This window comes from Arachis hypogaea, chromosome 16 (genome assembly GCF_003086295.3).
Source record: "Arachis hypogaea cultivar Tifrunner chromosome 16, arahy.Tifrunner.gnm2.J5K5, whole genome shotgun sequence".
Classification (NCBI taxonomy): domain Eukaryota; kingdom Viridiplantae; phylum Streptophyta; class Magnoliopsida; order Fabales; family Fabaceae; genus Arachis; species Arachis hypogaea.
In genome coordinates, this window is record NC_092051.1 from 116,821,124 (window position 1) to 116,844,790 (window position 23,667).

The 23,667-nt window shown below is 33.6% G+C and overlaps 2 protein-coding genes across 2 annotated transcripts; both read right to left on the reverse strand.

Annotated features, from left to right (window-relative positions):
- Positions 1 to 11,753: 11,753 nt before the first annotated feature.
- On the reverse strand, positions 11,754 to 13,446 carry LOC140180191 (protein FAR1-RELATED SEQUENCE 9-like). The gene is made up of 2 exons (XM_072220618.1): positions 12,694 to 13,446; positions 11,754 to 11,936 (listed from the first exon to the last, which is right to left on the reverse strand). The coding sequence occupies exons 1-2, from the start codon at positions 13,444 to 13,446 to the stop codon at positions 11,754 to 11,756; spliced, it is 936 nt and encodes a 311-aa protein (XP_072076719.1).
- Positions 13,447 to 13,548: 102 nt separating this feature from the next.
- Positions 13,549 to 14,319, reverse strand: LOC140180192 (protein FAR1-RELATED SEQUENCE 5-like). The gene has a single exon (XM_072220619.1). The coding sequence runs from the start codon at positions 14,317 to 14,319 to the stop codon at positions 13,549 to 13,551; it is 771 nt and encodes a 256-aa protein (XP_072076720.1).
- Between the last annotated feature and the right edge of the window lie 9,348 nt (positions 14,320 to 23,667).

Consider the following 23,667-nt stretch of genomic DNA (forward strand, 5'->3'; position numbering starts at 1 on the left):
ACCAAAAATTGCAATACGTTCTCATCACCCTTATCACCTCTTCGTCTTCCTCAAGTCAGCGTCATCGTGGCTCACCGGCAGTTATCCGTTGTCCCCTCATTTGATTAGAGAAACTTTTCATCTCTGTCAACATCATCCGCCTCAAAACATTTTCTACGGTGAACAGTAAGGATTTAGGTTTTCTTATTTTTATTTTTTTTTTCACTGTGTTGATGTTAGTTGGGTGATTAACATGATATGTTGTGATTCTGTTACTTGCATTTAAACTATTTGAATGTGTTCGTGACCTCGGGTGTCCGCGGGTTGGTTAGAGTGGAGACAAGAGCTAGGGGAGGATCTGGGTAAACCTAGTCCAGGAGTGATGATTGGGGTGGGCCCTTCGGGAGTGACGGCAAGAGGATGGAGAGGGGGGTGGCCACCTGCAAGGACACTCCAACGCCAAATTCAATGTCCGTACGAGGTGATTGCCAATTAGGGTAAGGATGTGACGTACCTTGGGGGGATGGTAGGTTCCTTCCCCTTTTATAGTCTATATTTGGGTTGGCCCCTTTGTGGCCAAACCCGTTAGCCAGAAAGCTTTTGTGAGCCGTCCTGGTCCACGTGGAAAGGTGGTGGATGAATAATTTGGCTTCCGCGACGGGTCGGGGGAGGCCCCGGAGTCTTCTTCTCAGGTCCCGACCCGAAAGGTCGGCGGACTGGGCCGGAGGGCGCCTCTTGTATCGGGTTAGTTCGGTCCTCGGGTCGGGTGCCAAGTTCTGATCCGTCAGGTCGGTAGGTTAGGCCATAACAGAATGTGCTCTATGTTATTCATTTTTTTGGTGGTTGTGTTCTAGGGTTTAGGGTTTCTGTTTTGGCCATAGTGCTAATTTTTTTATGGTGATATTCTGGCTTGCAAAGTTAAATATATGTGATAGTGTGTAGTTAACGATTTGTTAGTTAATGATTTGTTAGTATATGATTGTTTAACATTTTTTGAAAATTAGAAATTGATGTAATGGTGATTTCTGGTATATGTTATTGTGTTTTTTTAGATGAGTGATCGGCTGAGGCTTATTTTTCACCATGGAGGGAGGTTCGAGACCCAAGTTTCTGATGGCAGATTTGTATACACGTCAAGTCGCTATGATGAATGGCTTAAAGTTGATGCAGATTACCTGGATGTTTTTGCCATAACTGGTTACTACAAGGAGTTGGACTATGATAAAGCTGGTGTTTGCTGGTACTTAGACCCTAAAGATGGCTTAGAGTATGGTTTGAGGAGGTTGAACCTGGACCAGGATCTAAGGGATATGGTTAGCCTCTTCCGCCAAAATGGTAATGTCATCCATATCTATTTTGAACATGGTCCTTCTGTCCCTGAGTTTATAGATTATATGGAACTATTTGATGATGATGGATGTGTTGGTGGAAGAGGTGACAAGAATGACTTAGAGAAACATAATTGTGTTAAGGAAACTAACATAATTCTAAGCCAATTGTGTGCCCCTACTAAGCAAGAGACTCCAACACTCCAACCCATACCACAGCTCATACTATAGCCCACACCCAAGCCCATACCGCAGCCCACACCGTAGCCCACACCCAAGCCCACACCACAGTCCACACCATAACCCACTATTAGCATGCCCTTATCACAACCGAATCCCATTGCTCCTAAAAAAATTCATTAGCACTAAGCCATTGTCTCAACCAAATCCGATTACACCCACTCTCCCAACTCAGAGAAAAACAAACACAAAAACTACACAAACTATTCAGAGAAATTCCACCATAAAACTAACAAAAAAATTTGGTGGCTTCAAATTTAACACTTCAACAAAGTCACCTAGAAAATATGTGACAAGATCTACTAGTAAGAAGACACCTCGAACGCCAATCATTGGGGCTGATGGTGAATTATCCAATTCATATGAATCTGCAGAAGATAACCTTTACATGCCACATCTACCACCTGAATTTTCAGAATCTAGCACTGAATCTGAGATAGAAACATCTAATAAAAGGAAGAACCAAGCTGCCAGTACTTTGAACAAGAAAAAAGAAAAAGTTGTACAAGAAGAAGAGTTAATCCCACCTGATGAGAAGGATGAAAGATATGAACAAAGATAAACAGAGTCTTGGTAATTTATTTAGTTGTACTTTATATTATTTTACTAAATCATATTTGTTTAGATTTATTTATTGTATTTTATTTTGTTTAGTTTAATATAATCTATGGTTTGCTAAAGCATATTTGTTTGGAGTCATTTTATTTATTTAGTTTATTGTATTCCATGTTCTTTTGCTAAATCATATTTTTTTGGAGTTATTTATTGTATTTATTTAGTTTAGTTTAATGTAATATTTGATTTTTTAAAGCATATTTGTTTAGAGTCATTTTATTTATTTAGTTTAGTGTACTCTATGTTCTTTTGCTAAATCATATTTTTTTGGACTTATTTATTGTATTTATATAGTTTAGTTTAATGCAATCTTTAGTTTATTAAAGCATATTTGTTTGGAGTCATTTTATTTATTTAGTTTATTGTACTCCATGTTCTTTTGCTAAATAATATTTTTTGGATTTATTTATTATATTTATGTAATTTAGTCTAATGTAATCTTTGGTTTGCTAAACCATATTTATTTGAAGTCATTTTATTTAGTTTAGTGTACTCCATCTTCTTTTGCTAAATTATATTTGTTTAGATTTATTTATTGTATTTATGTAGTTTAGTTTAATGTAATCATTGTTTTGCTAAATCATATTTATTTGGAGTCATTTTATTTTTTTAGTTTAGTGTATTTCATGTTCTTTTGCTAAATCATATTTTTTTGGAGTTATTTATTGTATTTATGTAGTTTAGTTTAATCTAATCTTTAGTTTGCTAAAACATATTTGTTTGGAGTCATTTTATTTTTTTAGTTTAGTGTACTCTATGTTCTTTTGCTAAATCATATTTGTTTGGACTCATTTATTGTATTTATGTAGTTTAGTTTAATGTAATCTATGATTTGCTAAAGCCTATTTGTTTAGAGTTATTTATTTAGTTTAGTGTAATTTGATAAGCAGGTTCATTTTCGAGTAACTCTTGAAAGTCAGATGAGTTGAGGACTCCACCAAATTCTGATGACGAGACAGACCCGGTTGTGAATCCAATTTTCAATGATGCTACCAAGTTTGGCCATGTCAGGTTGAAATTAGGAATGAAATTTACAACTAGGGAAGCTTTCAAGAAGGCTGTTACAAACTATACTTTACAAGAGAGAAAAGGAGTAAGATATTCAAAGAATGACACTAGTAGAGCTAGAGTTGTTTGTAAAAATGAAGAGTGTCCTTAGTTAGGCCTTGTGTGCCAAAACGGACAATATCGTGCTAGCGGGTGGTCTGGGCTGTTACAGATAGTATCAAAGCTGGAGCCCGGATCGATGTGCCAACGAGGGCGCTGAGCTCCCTGAGGGCGTGGATTGTAAAGTCCCACATCAGTTGGGGAGAGGAAAGAAACATGCCTTATAAGGGTGTTGATACCTCTCCCTAGCATGATGCGTTTTGATGGGTTTCGGCTACCATCCCTATCGTCAAAGGAAAAATCGCGAGGTCTTGTGTGCCAAAGCGGACAATATCGTGCTAGCGGGTGGTCTGGGCTATTACACATGCTGGAAGATTAAGACATTTAATGATGACCATACTTGTGAGAGAAAAACAAAAAATAGGTGTGCAACTAGGAAGTGGGTTACTGAAATCCTAATAAAATAGGTAAGGAATCAACCTACTTTTAGGCATTGTGAGGTATTTGACTATTTCAAGAGAAAAATTGGAGTTCAATTGTCTAGAACTAACATTACAAGATCTTTAGGAGATGCTAGGAAGATTGTGAGAGGTGATGAAGCAGCCTAGTATGCCAAGCTTAGGGATTATGCAGAGGAGTTATTGAGGTCAAATCTAGGATCTACTGTGAAACTAGGTGTAAATGCATAACCTAAGAGAGACCGTATCTTTCAGAATTTTTATGTATGTCTTCATGGTTGCAAGAAAGGGTTTGTGCATGGATGTAGACCCTTGATTGGTTTGGATGCAGTGTTTTTGAAGACTTTCTATGGAGGATGGCTGATGTGTGCCGTGGGACAAGACATAAACAATCACATTTACCCCATAGCATAGGCTATTGTTCCTGTTGAGAAAACAACAACTTGGAAGTGGTTCTTAGAACTTTTACATGAAGACATTGGTTCCTATCAGGAGCATAACTGGTGTTTCATGAGTGACATGCAAAAGGTACGTATAATGTACTATATAGAAGCATGATATATGATATATTGGACTGTTTAGATTTAATGATGGTTCTGTTAGGGACTATTTGGATTTAATGAATGTATAGTCAGGATATATTTTGAGCATTAGGCACTTGTGAATTTTGAATTGGTACCATTTTTATGGTCATTATGAACTGTTATCATTGCCACTTGTGAATTGCAGGGACTCATACTGGCACTGCAACAAATTATGCCCAATGTGCATCACAGATTTTGTGCATGACACTTGTGGCATAACTTCCAAAAGCGATAGAAGGACAAGCACCTGAAATCATTGTTGTGGACATGTGTTAGAGCACAGACAGCTCCAGAGTTTAACAAAAACATGCAAACCCTCAAGACTATTAATGTGAATGCATGGGAGTATCTAGACAAGATTCTTAGACAATCCTGGATCAGAGCGCACTACAAAGACACCCCAAAGAATGACAATGTATGCAACAACATGTGTGAACTCTTCAACTCAGCCACCCAACCATACAAATCAAAGCCAATACTTACACTACTGGAGGAAGTTAGGAGGATTTTCATGACAAGCATGGCCAGAAACAAACTCAAGCTAGCCAGTTATATTGGACATTTACCTCCCATACAACAAAGTAGGCTTGCAAAGGAGAGATATTTTAGTAGATACCAAGCACCTATGTGGTCTGGTGATGCTGCCGAAGTCATGTTTGAAGTTCATGGTGAGCCTCATAATGTGGTAGTTGATTTGGGAAATCACACATGCAGTTGCAGGTCATGGCAGCTATCAGGTAATAGACATGTAGATTTTTTAGATTTATTTTTCTAAATACTGCAACATATTCACTTAATTATCTTCCTTATAGGATTACCTTGTCGTCATGCCATCGCGGCTATTGCATGTATGAATGGTCATCCTGAAAACTATGTTCATGCATGGTTGACAATGGGATCTTACAATAAGACATGAGTTTCATATCAACCCAGTAAGAGGAGAAGAGATGTGGGACAAGTCTGAGTACTCTCACTGCTTACCCCTGGCAAGACCAAAACCATGTAGGAGACCAAAGCTCTATGCAAGAAAGAAGGATGCACATGAGGCCCCTGTTGGAGGCAGTCAATAGAGAAAGTCCACAAAATTAAAGAGGCAATATGGCAAGTTCACTTGTGAAACTTGTGGCAATGTTGGTCACACTACAATGGGGTGAAAAGTTGCAAAAAAGCTAAAGGCAAAGGAGGCAGCAACAGCTGCAGAACAAGCTGATGATGAAACTGGTGAAGAAACCCCACAAAATGCTCAAGTTGATAATCAAGTTGGTGATGAAGCTAGTTCCCAACAAGGTACTGTTGTAGAAGATGCTGCTGCTGCTCAAGGTATTGTTGTTCAAGGTGTTGTTGCTCAAGGTGCTGCTAAGGTAATTTATGTTACTAAAATTATTTACAAGCCACAATTTGAACAATTTTACTGAGTATTATGATCAATTATTACTATTAATGTTGTAAATATTAGTATTGTGGTTGATTCCTGTTGTTATGATCGACAGTTGTCCAAGCGAAAGATAATTAGGCGAAAAAACTTCCAATTGTCAGATCATCTGTTGATACAGCTAGTTCTCCAAAGCCAAATGTTGGTGTTACTGATGTGGTTTCAAGGGAGACAATGGAAGGAGCAAGTGCAGGAATATCTGAAAAAATGGAAGCTTTGTTGAAGTTTGTTCCAACACCTAGATTTAAGGCACCAAGAAAGAAAGCTTGATGATGTCATGAAGAATTTAGTTGTTACTTCATGATAGTCAGAACAATTTGGTGTTGTTGCTTTTAATTTGCATTGTGATGGATTAAGTATGAACTTGTATTTTGTTAGTGTTTGTTCATGGTGGTATGGCCCTAACTATAAACTTTTAGCCTAGTTTATATTTTGTATTTTGCACTATGTTGTTGTATAATTGACACTCTATTATGTGCTTTTGTTAAGACAACACCATTGTCATGGTTATTATAATTATAATGATATATTACAAGTTGATTTAGTTAAAGATGTGTATTTATTAGCTTTATTTTGTCATTATATTATCCTTCATTCAGGTTTATATCCAGGTTAATGAGATACAAAGTTCAAAGAAACTTAACTTCATTCATTTATAATCATAAATCATTATATAATGATCATGGACACACTCACCCTATGCTATTTTTTAACTGAAAACCAAAACAACCAAATACCAAAACCAAACCCAATAGTTATTATAATACACAACAGCAGCAACATCAGCATCTTCAATGTGCTAATACTACTCTTTAAAGATTCTATTCTCCAATTCATTTCATTAAAAATTTCTTGTGCAACCTGAACCACACCTTATTCTTCATATCCATCAGCCCAACGAAAGAAATTACAGTGAACTCCAAACTACAATAATGCAAAAAGAAACATTAAACTAACAATCACCAAATCATCCTTTTAAACCCGTATCAACTTAACAACTCCATTAAATAGAGAATTTTACCTCATAGTTGGGACACCCATGAAAAGGTCTTCCTGGATTCTCTGGCGTCGCTGAGTACTTAATCACTGTACACAACCCACAATTGCAGAATACACCGTTCTTACCTCTGGTTCGAATTTTTCGGTTACTATAGTTTCTCCCATTGAAGTTGTTCTTACTTGAGCTTCCTTGACTTCTATCACCATCGCCCATCATGCCTCACACAAAAGAGCGACTTTTTAGAGCTTTACAAGATGAACAACAACAAGGAAGAGAAGAGTGGAGACGAAGAACAAAGATGAACAACAGTGAGGAGGAGAGGAGTAGAGACGAAGAACAAAGATGAACATTTAGGGGTTAGGATTTTATAAGTGTGAATGAACCAATTTGGGTGTTTTAATCAAATTTGGGACACCAATTTGAGTTGAACTCATCGTGTGTTCATATCAGCGTACACCTCAGTGCCGTTAAAATGTCTCTTAACTTTTGGACCAACAGGGATTCACGATTCTGAGAGTGGAGGACTTATTTGGTCATTTTAAAAAATGGAGGACTAATCTGAAGCGAGTTAAAAATTTCATGGACCAAATTAAACATTATCTCAATATGAATATTTAAAACTTCATTATATTTAAAAGTTATATATATAGTTGGGTTATTTATTTTATTAATCTACGATTATATTCAAGTTCATAATTTGTTGAAATATATATATATATATATATAAGTAAAAAATAAGATCAAATGAGATCCTTAATTTAAATAATGATGATCTAGATTTGAAATTTATAATTTAATAATTTTGGAATATTAAATTATTTAAATAAAATTAGATAAAACAAAAAAATAAGAATCAATTCAACAACCAAAGAATATTATTTTGACAAATACATATATAAAATTGTTAATTTTGTAATTTAAAAATATTTAAATTGCTAATTTAAAAGCGAAAATCTCAAACATATTACATATTTTAGTTAATATAATATTTAATAGATTTAAATAAAAAATTCCTATTAATATGTATATTGAGATGCATGCACAATCTAAATTTTAATTAGTATAAAAAATGGCATATAATACGAATATGACTTAATTAGTATTATATACATATATGTAAGCGTATCGTAAAAAGTAAACTTGCATGTATAATAAAATATATATAGTTACATGAAGTTTTATTATCCGAAAATAATAAAGTTGTATTATAGAAAATAATAAAATGGAATAGTCATTAGTCGATGTGTGTTACGGGTCTTTAGTGGGGTTTTGGTTTTTTAAATATAGATAACCTACATTGATTGAGATTCACTAAGTGAGAGAGAGTTTCCTATCTTGGTTGGATATTTGAAGAGCCTTCGTTACCGTTGTGGTTTCCATGGAGAATGAAAGGTATATGTTTTATGCCATCAGGAAGGGACGGACGAATTCCAGGGATTTACCTGACGTGGGAGGAATGCAGTGTACAAGTGGACGGGTTTAAGAAGAACGAATACAAGGGGTTTCATGTGCGTGCAGAGGCCGAAGAATATATGCACCGCGGAGGTTGTTTCTATGGAGGTGGAGGGGATGTGGTTGGAGGTGGTGGGTGTTCCCAACATTTACTTCAGGCTTCTGTATATGCAAGTCCTTCTTCTCAAAAAGTGCAATACTTGGGCTATTCTCCTAGCAGTGTTTTTGTTGGTTGCGGTAGTCGTGGCACATCCGCATCGTCAGGTACTTTTTTTCTTCTTTACATAACAGTTATAATATTTTTGTTAGCCGTTGTGCAATTTCAATTGGAACCTTTTCTTCGTAGGTGGAGAAGTGGCTTCGAAGACCTAGGGTCCTGAACTTTTGTATGTGGAGGACTTTGAACTAATGCTCATGCGAGCATGTTCGACTCTTGCAATTGGAGCTCCAATCTTCGTGCCTCAAGACAGCAAGTCGTCAGCGCGGTGTGTGATGTTTCGATTCATTGTTTTCCTTCCAAGCAATGCAAGAGGTTTAGAACTTGTGGTATATGGCCCAAAGTTTGAAAAGGAAAAGGTGGCTAGGCAAGAAGTTTCTTTCGTCATGCTGGAGAAATTGATCGACGCTAGTGGAAAGAGCATTTATGACTATAATTATCGAGTGCTCGGTCGTATGCAACACCAGATGAAGGATGAGATGCCACAGTCGATGTTTGAGCGAATTCGGATGCTTGAGAAGGAGAACATTGAACTGAGGCACCAAGTCAAAATGATTGAGGAAATGTTGGCTGATTAAGGATGAAGGTGATTAGTCCGTGGTTTGCTTAGGAAGGTATTTGGTGTATAGGTGCTTCGTTGTATGTGAATTTTGTGTTTTGTTATGTGTTGGATGTAAGATAGTGTTTGTAGTTTATGGCAGTCACAAATTAAAAGAAGTCGGTGGGAAGAAATCTCATATTATATGCTCAGTATGGATTATGGTTCATAAACCGCGTAGTTGTGATTGTCATAGCCTTAACAAAGTTTCCGAATTAAATTACAATGTGGTGTGTCTTATGTGAATGATGTAGTCCCATAACCATAGTGATCTTATATTTGAATTACCGCGAGTATTAGTGAAAGAGTTGGTGATATTATGGTACAACGTTGCATACGTTGCAATAAGCTAAAAAAACATGAAAATCTAATTAACTTGCTCTTCAGTTGAGTCCTTTTTAGAATATGCAACATGTACGAGATTAAATTTAAATGGTTTATTAAAATAAAGGTTTAAAAATTTAACAATTTATTGCAATTAAGGTGACGTTGAGGCTTTAATATTTGCCACGGCATCATGAATGCACATCTTTGTTAACAATAAAATGGTTACCAGTACCACTGGTACTAGTGTCTTGATTTTGTCATTGATTTATATAATGAAGTGGATGAATGATTACACCCCCCTCAACAAGGATAGGCATTGGTTTCTCATTATTGTTGACCTAGATTTGGGAGACCTTATGTACCTGGACTCCGCAAAGGACCCAAATGATCGAACGCACAGAGTTTAGATGATGACATACGTGGTACTGTGCAAAATTTTTATCCTTTATGGACTATTCTATTATTTTAGTGACGTCCAATGTCATGTATTCTCACATTGGGAAGTGGATGCATGATTTCTTCTTGGAGACAATGCTGACGGACAAGAGGTTTTATGAAAATGAAGCAACAATCCTACCACTGGTGTCGCAGTTCGATCTAAGAGAACCTCTCGTCACACAACAAAAGGATAAGTCGTAAGTTCTATTTGAAATATAATTTATTTTCATCAACTTTGAAGAATACTTCATGGACACAAATTAATTTGTATTTTAAAATACTTTGGGTATTGTTTTAATGAAAATGCAGAAAAGATTGCAGAGTCTTTGTAGCCCAATGGTTGCAACTTTCCCCTCTGTGGAGCACGTATGATATTGAGGTGAGCACTACACATTCACAAATGAAAATAACAATTATAACACATTCGAAAGTTAATTTTCAAACTTCGTTGTGCAATATGGTCACCAATGCTTTGCTCATTAATTTAGGGTGTCACTGACCTTACCTAGATGAGTCTAGCACTAGACATTTTCTTCTCAAAAGCCAACAAACAGAGAGACGAAGTGGTAAAACTTGCTATTGATTATTGGGACAAGCATGATCAAAAATCCAACACAACAAGAACGAAGTTGAAAAAGAAATCTGTTGTCGAAGTTGTTTCACTAGCCACCAGCAGCAGCCAAAGCATGAACATCTAATGTGTAGGGATTGCACGATGACGTTCCACGCCGAATCCTACTTACGTAGTAGTACTTCTTTTTGGGAGAAGTCACATGATGCATTTTGGTTAGATTAGTGGTATATAATCATACTGGAATTTGCTAGACTGTGTGTTAGTATATATTACTATTGGAATCCGTCTTGATCAGCACAAGATCATGGATCCTGGTGTCTATCTTTTGAGAATTTGTGCGCTTCTCCTGATCATGGGCGTATGGGTATGAGATTCTTTTGGGTATTTAACTGGCTATTTTTGGCACTGAACAAGAAGGTTTAACCTTGTAACTTTGCTTTTTCAAATTGTTAAGATTTCACAATGTCCCGTGGAATAAGTAACTTCAACGAAGTGATGATGTTATTTGAAAGTAGCATTAGATTTTTAATTTTTAAATATTAAAAATTAACACATAACATCTTTAAAATTAAAAAATATTTTTATCACGATGTTGACAGAACCCAAAATATAATGTATGTAACAATTTTAAAGTTACTAGCATACCCTTATTGGAATAACTAACATTATTTGATTCATTAGCAACTATGAATCTTAATTTTAAAAGGAAATATATTCTTACAATGCACATTTAGAGATTTAGAATTATTTACAGTAGTCATTAGCATTAAAAGGCAAAATTTATTTTCTAATGATTAATTGAAATTATTGGATTATATTGTAGTTCAGAAAACTTAATCTAATACTATAAAAAATAAATCGTATTAACAAAAGTTATTTAATTACATTAGTAGTTGTAAATTTTCGGTGTTAACATAACTAAAACACCTTCATAATCAGTCGGTAAATGTGTATTTCTTTCTTTGTTATTAAAAATACCATTAGAGCATAACTTGACCCTTGGAAAAAAAAATAAAAAAGAATATTTAGTGGCGGCTGAATGAAAGTAAAGGCTATAACTGATCTCTGCTTTCAGCAAGCAAAGTTTTGCCATTGAAAGTGTAACGTAAGTACAAAAAAGGCCAAATAATAAAACTCATGTACTTAGCATATCCAATTGCGCTGAACCTTAACGACATTGTTGCACACAAAGCCAAAAAGAGTCTTTTAAACAACTACTGACTCCTAAGAAAAACAAACTAAACCACTAACTGAAACATCACTGGGACTTCTAAATGCCATCTAAGCCTATTGTTGCATTCAGCGATTTCATAAGATCCAGTACCTATGAATTCCCTCAATCGATGAACAAATGGAACACATCCCATCTAAATGATAAATGTTATATGCAATTGAGGGGAGTACCTATTGGTGATAATCGCAAGCCCCTGCATCTGCAACAGATGCTAGAATCTCACTTTGTGCAGTTTCGACAATCCTCTCCTGAGTTCTCACAGGTTTTAATTTTGCCGAAACATTTTTCCCATCTCGTGAATACGCCGATGCTATCCTCGCGGGCAGACTTGTTTCATGTACCCCCATTAAGTTCTGCAACATCAACCCAAATGATCACTCACCACAGTTAATTCAAATATACTGGCTATACAACAACTTCACACCCCAAAACATTATCTCATAATTTCATTTACTTAGCATGCAAAAGTAATGTTGATTCTCTCAGCATAAGTAGTTGAGGGACACATTCCCCACAATCCCATACAAAAACTATGATATATATTTCATCCATACATTAAATTATGTCCCCTGAAGGTTCCTTTAAAAAATTATGCTGAAACAAGAAATTAAGCAAATGAAATACTAAGGTGCACTATTGAAATTCCATATTAATAAATATACTCAAATATGCAATTTTAAATTAGCATTCATGAAATTCTGCAAAAAAAAAAAAATACATGCCAGATTGTACATTAAATTATGTACATATTCCGTACAACTCTATACAGAAATTGTTAGACATGTTTCATCTATACATTAAATTATGTCCCCGAAAGGCTTGATTCAAAAATTATGCTGCAACAAGGAATTAAGTAAATGAAATACCAAGATGCAGTATTGAAATTCCATATTAAAAAATATACTTAAACCTGCAATTTTTCAAAAATTACATGAAATTCTGCAAAAAAAAAAAAAAATACATGCCAGATTGTACTTAATAAAGCACGAACCTCATTGACCCCTGGTCTTTCGATAGATGCTTCATCCTGTTGCAGACCCCATTTGGATCGATTTGGTACCCTATCAAGAGATGTCCGCTTTGTGTGGCCGGTCCTTTTGCAGAACATACATCTCCTTTTCTTTCCCTTTTTGCCTTTGGACCGTGGAGCGCCTTTAGTTCTAACAACAACGGGATCCCAAACGTCCTCATCCCATTCGCTTTTCTTCCCTCGTTTGGTTGACCAAGACGTGCATGGATGTCAGTACAAATTCCACGAATTCTTTCCATTGCATTCTTAAATACAGTTCGATTCTTTGAACCAAGGTAGAACATCCACTGTGACGCCGCATGGAGTGCCCCATGTCGCAATAGAAAACCTCTCTCACTCAACATGTCGTCGACATACTCTTTAATTGCCTTGGCGTCTCTCCTCCACAGCTTCAGAATTAAACGATTTAGAATATCCTTTAAATGCTCGTGCTTCGTGACAAAGAACATGTGCCTACATAGAAAGTCCTCTTTCTCCCAGAATCGGCATTGACATTCCATTATAGTCACGGTCCTATCAAATAAGGTTACAATGTAGTGGCCGAGATGATCGTACTCTTCCATTGTGTATACCATTGTTATGGAGACACTCCTTTTACTCACAAATTTAACCACTCCAACACCATCAATCTCTTTCTTAACTAGTACAAAAATAGCTCTCGTGTAAACATCTGTAGCACACCTTTCAATAGGATCCAAGCACGTTGTTAGAGCAGGGGTGCTATATATTGAATTGAATTGTGCAACCAGCTCGTTGTTGCGGTATTCTCGTACTACTAACTCCAGATTTTGTACCAATTCCAAAATACTATGTCCTAAGTTCAAAAATCCCATTACGCGAGGATTTATTCCCTCACACCTACATATTGTGCGATATCCAGCACAAAACTTGCCATGAAGGTATGCATTACACCACAGGTGCCTTTTCTCGTATATCTAGTTTGCCCAATATTTTTCGTGTAGACCAAATTCCTCAGAAGCTTCTTCCCATTCAAGCTCGAAGTCATCTACCTCCATGTCAGCATAAAGCCATTTACAGAATATCTCACGAAACATCTGCTCGCCTCCATTCGAGGTTACATTCTTTTGTAAGTGCCATGCACACAACCGATGAGTAGCTTCTGGAAACATTTTTTTGACCGCTGCAATCATCGCATCATCGCCATCAGTTACCACAACAGAAGGGTACTTATTACACATCACCTCCAACATCCACGTATAACTATCTATTGTTTCGTCTAGCACTAATCCAAATCCGAATATCGTGGTTTGCTTATGATTGTTTGACCTAGAAAATATAACTAACGGGTGCTGGTACTTATTCTTCTTGTATGTCGAGTCAAAGGTGACCACATCCCCAAAATACTGATAGTCTACTCTACAAGGTCCGTCGGCCCAGAATATGCTCGCCAACATTCCATCCTTTGTAACGTTATATCTAGCCATTGACATTGGATCCACCGCTGCCTTTCCCTCTAGATATACAATAGCGGTATTCGAGTCACCATTAGCAACCTTGTCCTGCCTCATGTGGTCAATGTAGTTGTATGCATCCTTTTTCTTTAAGCCCAACAAATAGTACTCTTCGACAACCCCAGCCATGTAACCCAAAATCTTTGATGTCGGAACACCATACCCGCGCATGTCATCTATGTTTGCCTTTGCAGCATCCGATATACGACAAAATTTCGAAATCATGTGCACCATCCCTCGAGGTGTCAATTCATGATTGTGATCCAAGATTACTTTGCGAACCTTTTATGTTGACTTTTTCCTATCCAGATAAATCGACAGCTTCGCCATGCAATTAGTACTTGTTTCAGGACGGTGTCCCTTTTTTCTATCCAACATGTTCAAGTGTTTCTCATCTTTCAGTCCAGCCCTATTAACAAAAAAATCTTCTCCTTATCAAATTACCTTCTTCATCCTTTCCATAATCCCCCTTGCGCACGCCAAATCCATGACATCTGCCAAATTTACTGTAAATATCATACGCTCTTTCCTCACTTCGAAAGACCTTTCTCATTATCTCCTATTCTTAGAATCCGAACACATTAGCATAATCGGATGCATACTCATCCGATACTACATTCATGCCGTCGCCGCCGCATGCATCATCCAATTCCTCATCAGACCTACACCCCTCATCCCTTTGGCTTCCTTCCATCCCCTTATTTCCTTGTGAATTTTATCTGATTAAAATTAATTGCAAGAACATAAGAAACCAATTGCAAAGTCTTGGCAATCTGCTATACACTCATGCTGAAATTATTCTTAAGTGGAAACCACACAAACACACTACTTCATAAATAGAAAAATTCAACTAATAATGCCACAACATTTCTTAGCAAACCACCCTTTACTCAACAGAACATTATCCAACCCTTTCAGCAACACATCATTTTAATTTAATCATTCATATTTTAAAAGCTCTAAATAAAAAAGTAATCATGTTTTGATAGTCTAATTATTCTGTCCAAATTAAAAACATAAAACATAAATAATTTAATTAGTTAAATGTATATATATTATGAGACAACCAATTTTGCGAGATACACATACAAACCTCACATACATTAACAATAAAAGAGTTTCTTAATGAACATTTAATTTAATCATTCATACTTTACACGTTCCAAATAAAAAACCAATTATCCTTCCGAAGTCTAATCATTATGTCCAGATTAAAAACATAAATGCTTTAATTAGTTAAATGTTAAATATATGACACAACCGAATAATATATTGATACATTCAAATATATAGTGTTATTATGTGTAAATCTTTGAACATGGCACACCATTATTTTGGAATGTATAAAAAAAATCAAATTTTGCAATATACACACACAAATGACACATGCATTAACTTTAGAGGAAGAGGGTAATGACGAACCCTCTCTTTCGTCATCTTCAAAATAAACTAAAAAACAAATACACAACCCAAATTAACAGTATGCATCCTTTAAATTAAACCTTTTATCTTTCCTAAAACTTTATAACTTCAAAATATTTCTCCCTCCACCGATACATAATGGAAATTGATGCACACAAAGAACAAACAGAGTTCCCAAGAAACACATACCTCTATTCCTCTGCCGCATATGAAATGGACAGCAGCGCAAAAAATCAATTTTCCTTTCCCAACCAGCTGCAACAACAATGCCGATATCCCCCTATTCCACTTCGATTTGGGTGGATGGTGAAACCACTGACACCAACATTCAAAACCCGCAACGAAACTCTAAACCAAACCCGTATAACATTCCCCTGTCTCATAATGTCACAGTGTTTTTTTTTTTTTTACCAATGCCACGGTGTTTAATTCAATATGCTACCTCTATTCCAATTCAGTTTCTACTTTAGCAAAAAACAATCACAATGACAATCAAAAAGTCCAAACACTCTTAGTCCAATATCTTCTAAATTAATTACTCACGCTGAACTAAAGTAATTAACATAGTTTAGCAAAAGTCATCACATGCCAGCAGTAGACAGAATGTGCTTTATGTCAGCTGCTGTTTTGCAATATTTAGACATTTGTCAAAATGTTAAGGTGACAGTAATAACATACATGTGTAGAAAGAATTTTCCTTCTACACCCTATACCTCACGTTATATGTAATCCTTCGAGGATCATATTACAACGATATCTTCAAAATATACTTATAAATATAAATATTACAAGGCTTATAGTTTTACTTTAATGGTGTCTTCAGGACCTATTTAATCAATATGAATTTGAACTTTGAATATTAATGATAAGTATTTTGTTTATTAATATATTAAGAGTTATAAATTAAAAATAAGAAAATTTGACATAATTAAAATTTATTGCTGTAGATCTTTTCTTGCTTAAATTTGATGAGAATTTCGTACCGATAACATATTGAAAAATAAATAAATAAATAAAATATAAAATAAAAAATATAAATAAAAAATTTTTGTATTAATATTTACTAATATTATTATCTTAAAATAATAGAGATAATTTATATATATACACAGCAATTATAATTGTTAGAATCTCTTCAAAAGTTTTGATGATATTTAAATCATCAACATACACAGCAATTATAATGAATCCAGATGCAGATTTATTTATGAAAGCACATTGGCAGATATTATCATTCTTAAATCCGTTTTTGGCCAGATACTCAATAAGAAGATTATACCACATTCGCCCAAATTATTTTAGACCATATAAAGATCTTTATAATTTGACTGAGTACAACCTTTGCGAATATTCATTGGATGGTTTAGATATCTTTAGTCATTCAGAAATTTTCATATAAATATTACGATCTAATAATCCGTATAAATAAACTGTCACTACATCCATTAGATGCATATGTAGTTTATGGTATGTTGATAAACTGATCAAATAATGCAATGTTATTGTATTTACTACAGAAGAATATGTTTCTTCAAAATCTATATTGGGCCTTTGTGAAAAACCTTGTGCCACAAGTCAAGCTTTGTAGTGTATAACTTCATTTTTCTCATTTCATTTTTTTACAAATACCCAATTGTATCTAACAGATTTTACATCTTCTGGTGTACGGACTACAGGTCCCAAACTTTACGTTTTGTAAGTGAATCTAATTTAACCTACATGACTTGTATTTAAGTCAATCATCTCTTTGTCGACATTTATTATTGGCTCAAGATCCTCATGCTCATACATGATAACACAAGATGGTTTGAAAACATATCATTAATAATGATCATTTTTCGATTCCATTTTCATCTATAACAACATAGTTTATTAAGATCTCATAACTTTTAAGTACTTGAACGACTTTAGGCATTTAAAACTATGTCAGAATATTAGAGCTTTAGATAACTGCAGGTGTCTTTCCTGTATCTTTATCTTCTTTGACAAGAAGAGTAATTACTTCTTGTAAAATCATTTGTTCATTTTCTTTTCAAATAAATTTACTTTTGGAATCGATTACTTCTAGCATATATGTGTTTTAACGGTCATTTGTCCAGTAGGGACATCAATTTGAATTTGGATGTTTATTTTGGCATAAGATCATAAAATGCATCTATAAATTTATTATGAACTTCTGGTTCATATTGTTATGTTCGAGTATCTAAAATAATAATGATGTATTCTCACTTATCCTATTTTTTAACTTTGTATTTTCTCTCCCTGCTAAAAACATTTCTAATCAAATTACCAAGGTACAAAATGAGTCAAGGATATTTTCTATTAGTATTTCAAAAAATACTTTCTTATAAAGGAAAAATCATATCCAATATATATATATATAATTTGAAATTCCAAAATTTTTAAAATATAAAACATTTAGCTTTGGGCCGAAATTAATCATGAAAGAGAGAATTGATGTTACTATAACTTTTAAGTACTACAATAATATGTGTTCAAACACAAATGACTAGAGGATTTGTTCTCATAATTAGTGTAACAATAATTTTAAGGCAATATATGAATAATAATAGTGATTTATTTTGTGTATGAATATAAATTACTGGATGTTCAAATATTTTCACCAGTGGCCATACAACAAGCATAAATAATTTTACCAATACTATTAAAATAAAAATTTTGATTGGATTATAAGACTTTTGTATTCTTAAATCAATTACTTGCGTAAATAATCTCGCAAATTTCAAGTTGCAAGTTATATTAAACATACGTATGCCGGTCTTATAGATGTATCTATTAAAAACAAAAATTATCTAATAAAAGCTTACATGTTTAAAAGATCCACAGCATGTATCACTGTAAATTCTTTCTAGAAATTCAACTAATTTAAATCTAAACTTTTTTCGGTAATAGCCATAAAATATCGAGAACATACAGTACAAGAAAACCTATACTTATATGAACAAGTAAACTATTTATCCACTTTCATATACTTATTATTTCAGTATATCTCATTTGATTATATCAAATTCTCATTTGATTATATCAAATGACAAACTATTTGAGTAAGTAAACTTCTGGTTTACTATACATGTGATTCAATTGCACTTATCAAAAAGTGTAATACATATTAAAGGAAACTATATACTTTTAGTGTATTTTTTTCAATTATTTGAATTACAATTAGTAATAATATAAAGGTACTTTTCTTTACCTCATTTATTGTTCCAATATGATATTCATTCCCACAAATATCTTTAAAATTAGTTAATTTTTTTATATTATAAAATAATAGTTCTTCCATAGCATTTGAGTTTAAACTCAAATAACCTTTTTAAGAAACTAAATCGTAACTCTTCTGAATATTACAATTAGTTTATAATTTTTTCTTTTAAGAACAAAATTTACTCTTCTGGAATATATTATAAAAATAGAATGTTTTTTGTATAAAATAATTTTGAGATTTATATCAATTTTGAGAATAAAATAATCTATCATGAAAAAATAAGATATATTCTTAACCAAAGAAGATAGATTCATCTTCATAAATAATTTTATATTTATACTTTATCATTTTTTAAAATACTAAGGACAAAATTTTTATAATTAATCAAACCAATTTACTTTTTAGAAATTGGTGATAATAAATACATAATCTTATTCAAAGAAGAATATAATAACTCTCATAACTGTACAAAATCATTTATTAAAATTATCTTTAAATATTTATTTATTGCTGGAATATAAGATTTCAAAATACTTATTCATACATTTCAAGTAATATGAACAATAAAATTTATTTACTTCATAGAATAATCTTGATATATTCCTTTGATGGAATATACAAATATAAGATCAATTATAATTTTGAATTATAATGATACATTCACTTCAAAGAATAATTATCTTTTAATTTCATATGTCTTTGTTATGACCAGTGCGGACCTAAAAATTTTAGGAGTGGGGGCAAAAATATATACACTAAAATAAAATTTGTTGAATATTATTAATTATATGGAGATATATATAAAAATTAAAAAAGTTAGTAAATATTTTTTTATTTCTAAAAGTTGAACTTAAAATATTTTAATTAAATTATAGAAAACTTATTATCCTAACTAATTTTTTATACACATTTAATACTCAAAGACTGAATCAATTAGCACATTAGCGGCTAATGATACACTAGTATTTATAATTTGAAACTAGAATTATATATAAATACGAGAAAAATTAAATTTGCATATAAAAAGTATGTTTATATAAAATAATAGAAACATAATTTACAATTTTTTTTTCTTTCTTTCTTTTTAAAATAATTCATTTTGTTATATATTTTTTAATTTAATTTTGATATAATGTTAGATGAAAGATTTTATGCATCTGTTTAATTATGTATTGTAATTTAAATATTTTTTATTACTATTTCTAAAAATTAAAAGTTATATTTTAAATTAGTAAATTAATCAATTTATTTTAAAATTTTATATGCAACATAGGTACATATAATAAAACAAAAGATATAAAACAAATAATAAGGATGAATAAATTGAGAATAAAATAAAATATATAAAATTATGAAGAAAATAAAATATTAGATTAATACCTAAACTATAATTGTTTGAATTAAAATTTGCAATTGAAAATTTTAAAAAGAGAAACAATGAAATTTGAAGATACATAAAGTCATAGAGAGCTATATAAAAAAAAATATAAAGAATTTAAATTTTATCTTTTGATGAAAAAAAGATGACCACTAGACAAGGAATAGAAAAAAAAGGTTGAAAATATAAAAATAAGAAGAGGATTTAAGGGAATAAAAGAGTGATGGCACAAAAACTAAATTTGATTTGGTTAAATAATAGTCAAAATAATAGAAAAATAAAAAAATAAATTTAAAACTTTGGCCAATTAAATTTAATTTATTTGTAGTGAAGTCATTTAAATTTTAAAATAAAAACATATTATATATAACTATTTTTAAAAAAAAAATAAAAATACAGTGGGACAAGTACCCCTCATGCTTGTGCCTAGGGCCTGTGTCTGGTTATGATAAATAGTAACATCATTATCCCCATTGCTTGATCAGCAGTAAAATTATTACTCTTATAACTATTTCTAGAAAATTAAAGAATTGTCACGATCTATAATGATAATTTTGTCTATAAAAAAGTAATTTTTTATTATTAAATGGTATTTTCAAGATTCATTAGTTCACAATAAATTTTTGTAATTATTGTAATTCTATAAAGATTGTCGTTTTAGGTATTCGAAAGAAGCATCCCTTATAGGTGATAATAATATTTTTTTTTTGATCTATAAATTCTTTTAAAATAACAAAATTCTTAATCAAAGAATAATTTCTTTTTTATGTGAAAGGTTAGATAATAATGTAACTACAGATATTCAGAGTTGAACATTTTATCCATTTAAATGAATTATATGTAATCTATGATCAATATTACAATGATATTTTCAGAACATACTTATAAATATAAATATTACAAGACTTATAGTTTTGATTTAATGGTGTCTTTTGTAACACCCTACCATACAGAGTCTTATGCTTAAGTCATAATTCAGAGATGGCAAGGTATTACGACCTCTAAAAATTAAAATTTAGTACATATAGTAGTGTGAATAAAGATTATAACTAGGAGCCTTTGAAGAAAAAGGGATAAAACAAAATCGCAACTCGAAAGCGCAACACTCCGATCGAAAACGTGACGAACAAAGGATAAACCAACGTGAGATTATATATATACAAAGGAGTGTCAAAAACATGAATATCAAGAACTCATAATCCGGTTACGAAGATAACCGGTCCGAGCATAGCAATGTATACAAGTAAATAAAATAGGAAACCCCAAGGAAAATCCAAAGGGACATGAATACAAGGAAACCTATTCTCCAAAATCTCCTCTAAAAGGAGTCATCACAGTTTGTATTATTTATTGGAGATAAGAGTAGCTAAGCAAAACATATAAACAAAAATAGAGTCCCAAGAACAAAGGATCTTCGCTAATCCAGAAGTCTCCAGCATGTTTTAGCGAGAAGCATCACGTCCTGTATCTGAAAACCACAAAATCTACATGGGTGAGAACCAGAGGTTCCCATCATGGTAACAGTTCCCACATATTTAACATGTAATATCAGAGAAAAGACGAAGGTAATCCTAGAACTTCCACCAGATAAATCAAAGCTTATAAACAGACTAAACCAAAAAAGGCAACTGACTAAAGATTCTTCAGTCTAACTGATACTTCCCTTTCCAAATCTTTCAAACCTCCCAACCATCAGCAGGAGTATAATATGGCAAACACAGTTATATCAGACAAGAGATATACAAATAGGAACAGATAAGGCATTTAGACAATTAGCAAGTAATATACAGTCAATTAGGCAATCTCAAACAAATCACGTAGTATGCAATATGATGAATGCATGTCCCTAATGGCTGATAATATCATCTGTCGATTATATAGCCAACCCGACAAGTCTTGGTAGCTAACCATTGGATTGTCCCTCTGTCGCGCATCCCCAACTCGAGTTATACTCAATATAATCGTGATCATAATCATGATCCATATCCAACACCCTCACTAGTGTATATTCACGGGGGCAAGCTCAACCGGAACTTTCACAGTGTCCGGCCACCCTTACGACATAGGGTCAACAGAGTCTCGAGTCTCCACCTAGAGCACGTGGTGGCTAGCCATTGCTTTCTTCCAGGAAAACTCGTGTTTCAGATAGTAGAAGTACAACATTCACAATTTCATTCAATAGCATATATGCATTTATACTCAGCCATAATCAATAATGGCACCGCCATAACACAGCAATAACTCAGCCATCCGGCTCATGGTTAAATCCATAACCAGCCAATTCATAACAATTACAGCCCTTAGGCTCGTGGCACATACAGCACTTCCACCGCTATCCTCCACATCTCATATAGTCATCTTTGATTCTCATTGATCATTCATTTTTCCCTTACTTCACTCGCAAGTTACTACATTCCCTAGCTCCTTTTCTCATTGCTAGGCATATCATAATGATTTAAGACATAAGGAGTAGATCGGAGGCTTAAAAGTATGAGATTTGGCTTTTAAAACTCAAAAATCAACTTTGGGATGAAAACAGGGCCACGTGCACGCGTCCTCCAGGCACACACGTCCTCCACGCGCACGCGTGGATGGGAAAACAGTTAAGGAACGCCTATGCGTCAGCCACGCATACGCATGGGTGCGTTTGTGCCCCACGCACAGAACTCGCACAGTGCTCGCGCAACTCTCGGAAATTTTGGCTGGGCAACCATTTTAGCACATCGACGCATATGCGTGAGCCACGTGCACGCGTGGATGGTGCTTTTCTGAAAAACGACGCGCACGCGTCAAGCACGCCTACGCATGAGGGGGTATTCTGCTAAAAAATTTTCTAAGTTAAAAGCTGCAGAATTCACAGATTTAAACCCCAATTTTCCAACAGACATAACTTCATCGTTTTAAAACATTTTTCGCCCGTTCTTCGAACGGCATAACCACCCCGGATCCAATTTCAAGTCTAAACAAATTTGGCACAAAACCGGGATCCGGAGTTCAAGTTACGTTCCATCAAAGTATGCCCAAAAACCACATTTTCATTCAAAACCACAAAGTGCCATTTTCAAAACATCCCAATTCCAACCCTTCTCAAAATCAAGGAAAGTATGCCAAAAATCAACTCAAGCCTCTTCAACTCATACATTAGCATATTTAACACATTACAAGCCACATCTCACCATTTCATCCCATCTCAATCAATTAGCCTAATATTAAATACATTAACATGGCACATACCCTTCCTCATCACAATTTCTAATCACACCATTACCAATTAACCAACATTACACATAATCACTACCATGCTCACTCCCACATGGTTCCACCCACAATTCAACCTCAATCATTCATCAAGCATATATCACAACATGCATTTTTTCCTCATATATCACACCATTAAGGCATCAATATTCATAATCACATATATGACCATATCATATATCTCAACCATTCAACAACATCAATAATTCAATGCCTATCTTAGGGCCTCTAGCCTAAGTATTTCCTACCACATTATATCTTAGATACGAGAAACCGAGATCATACTTTAGTCGATTTC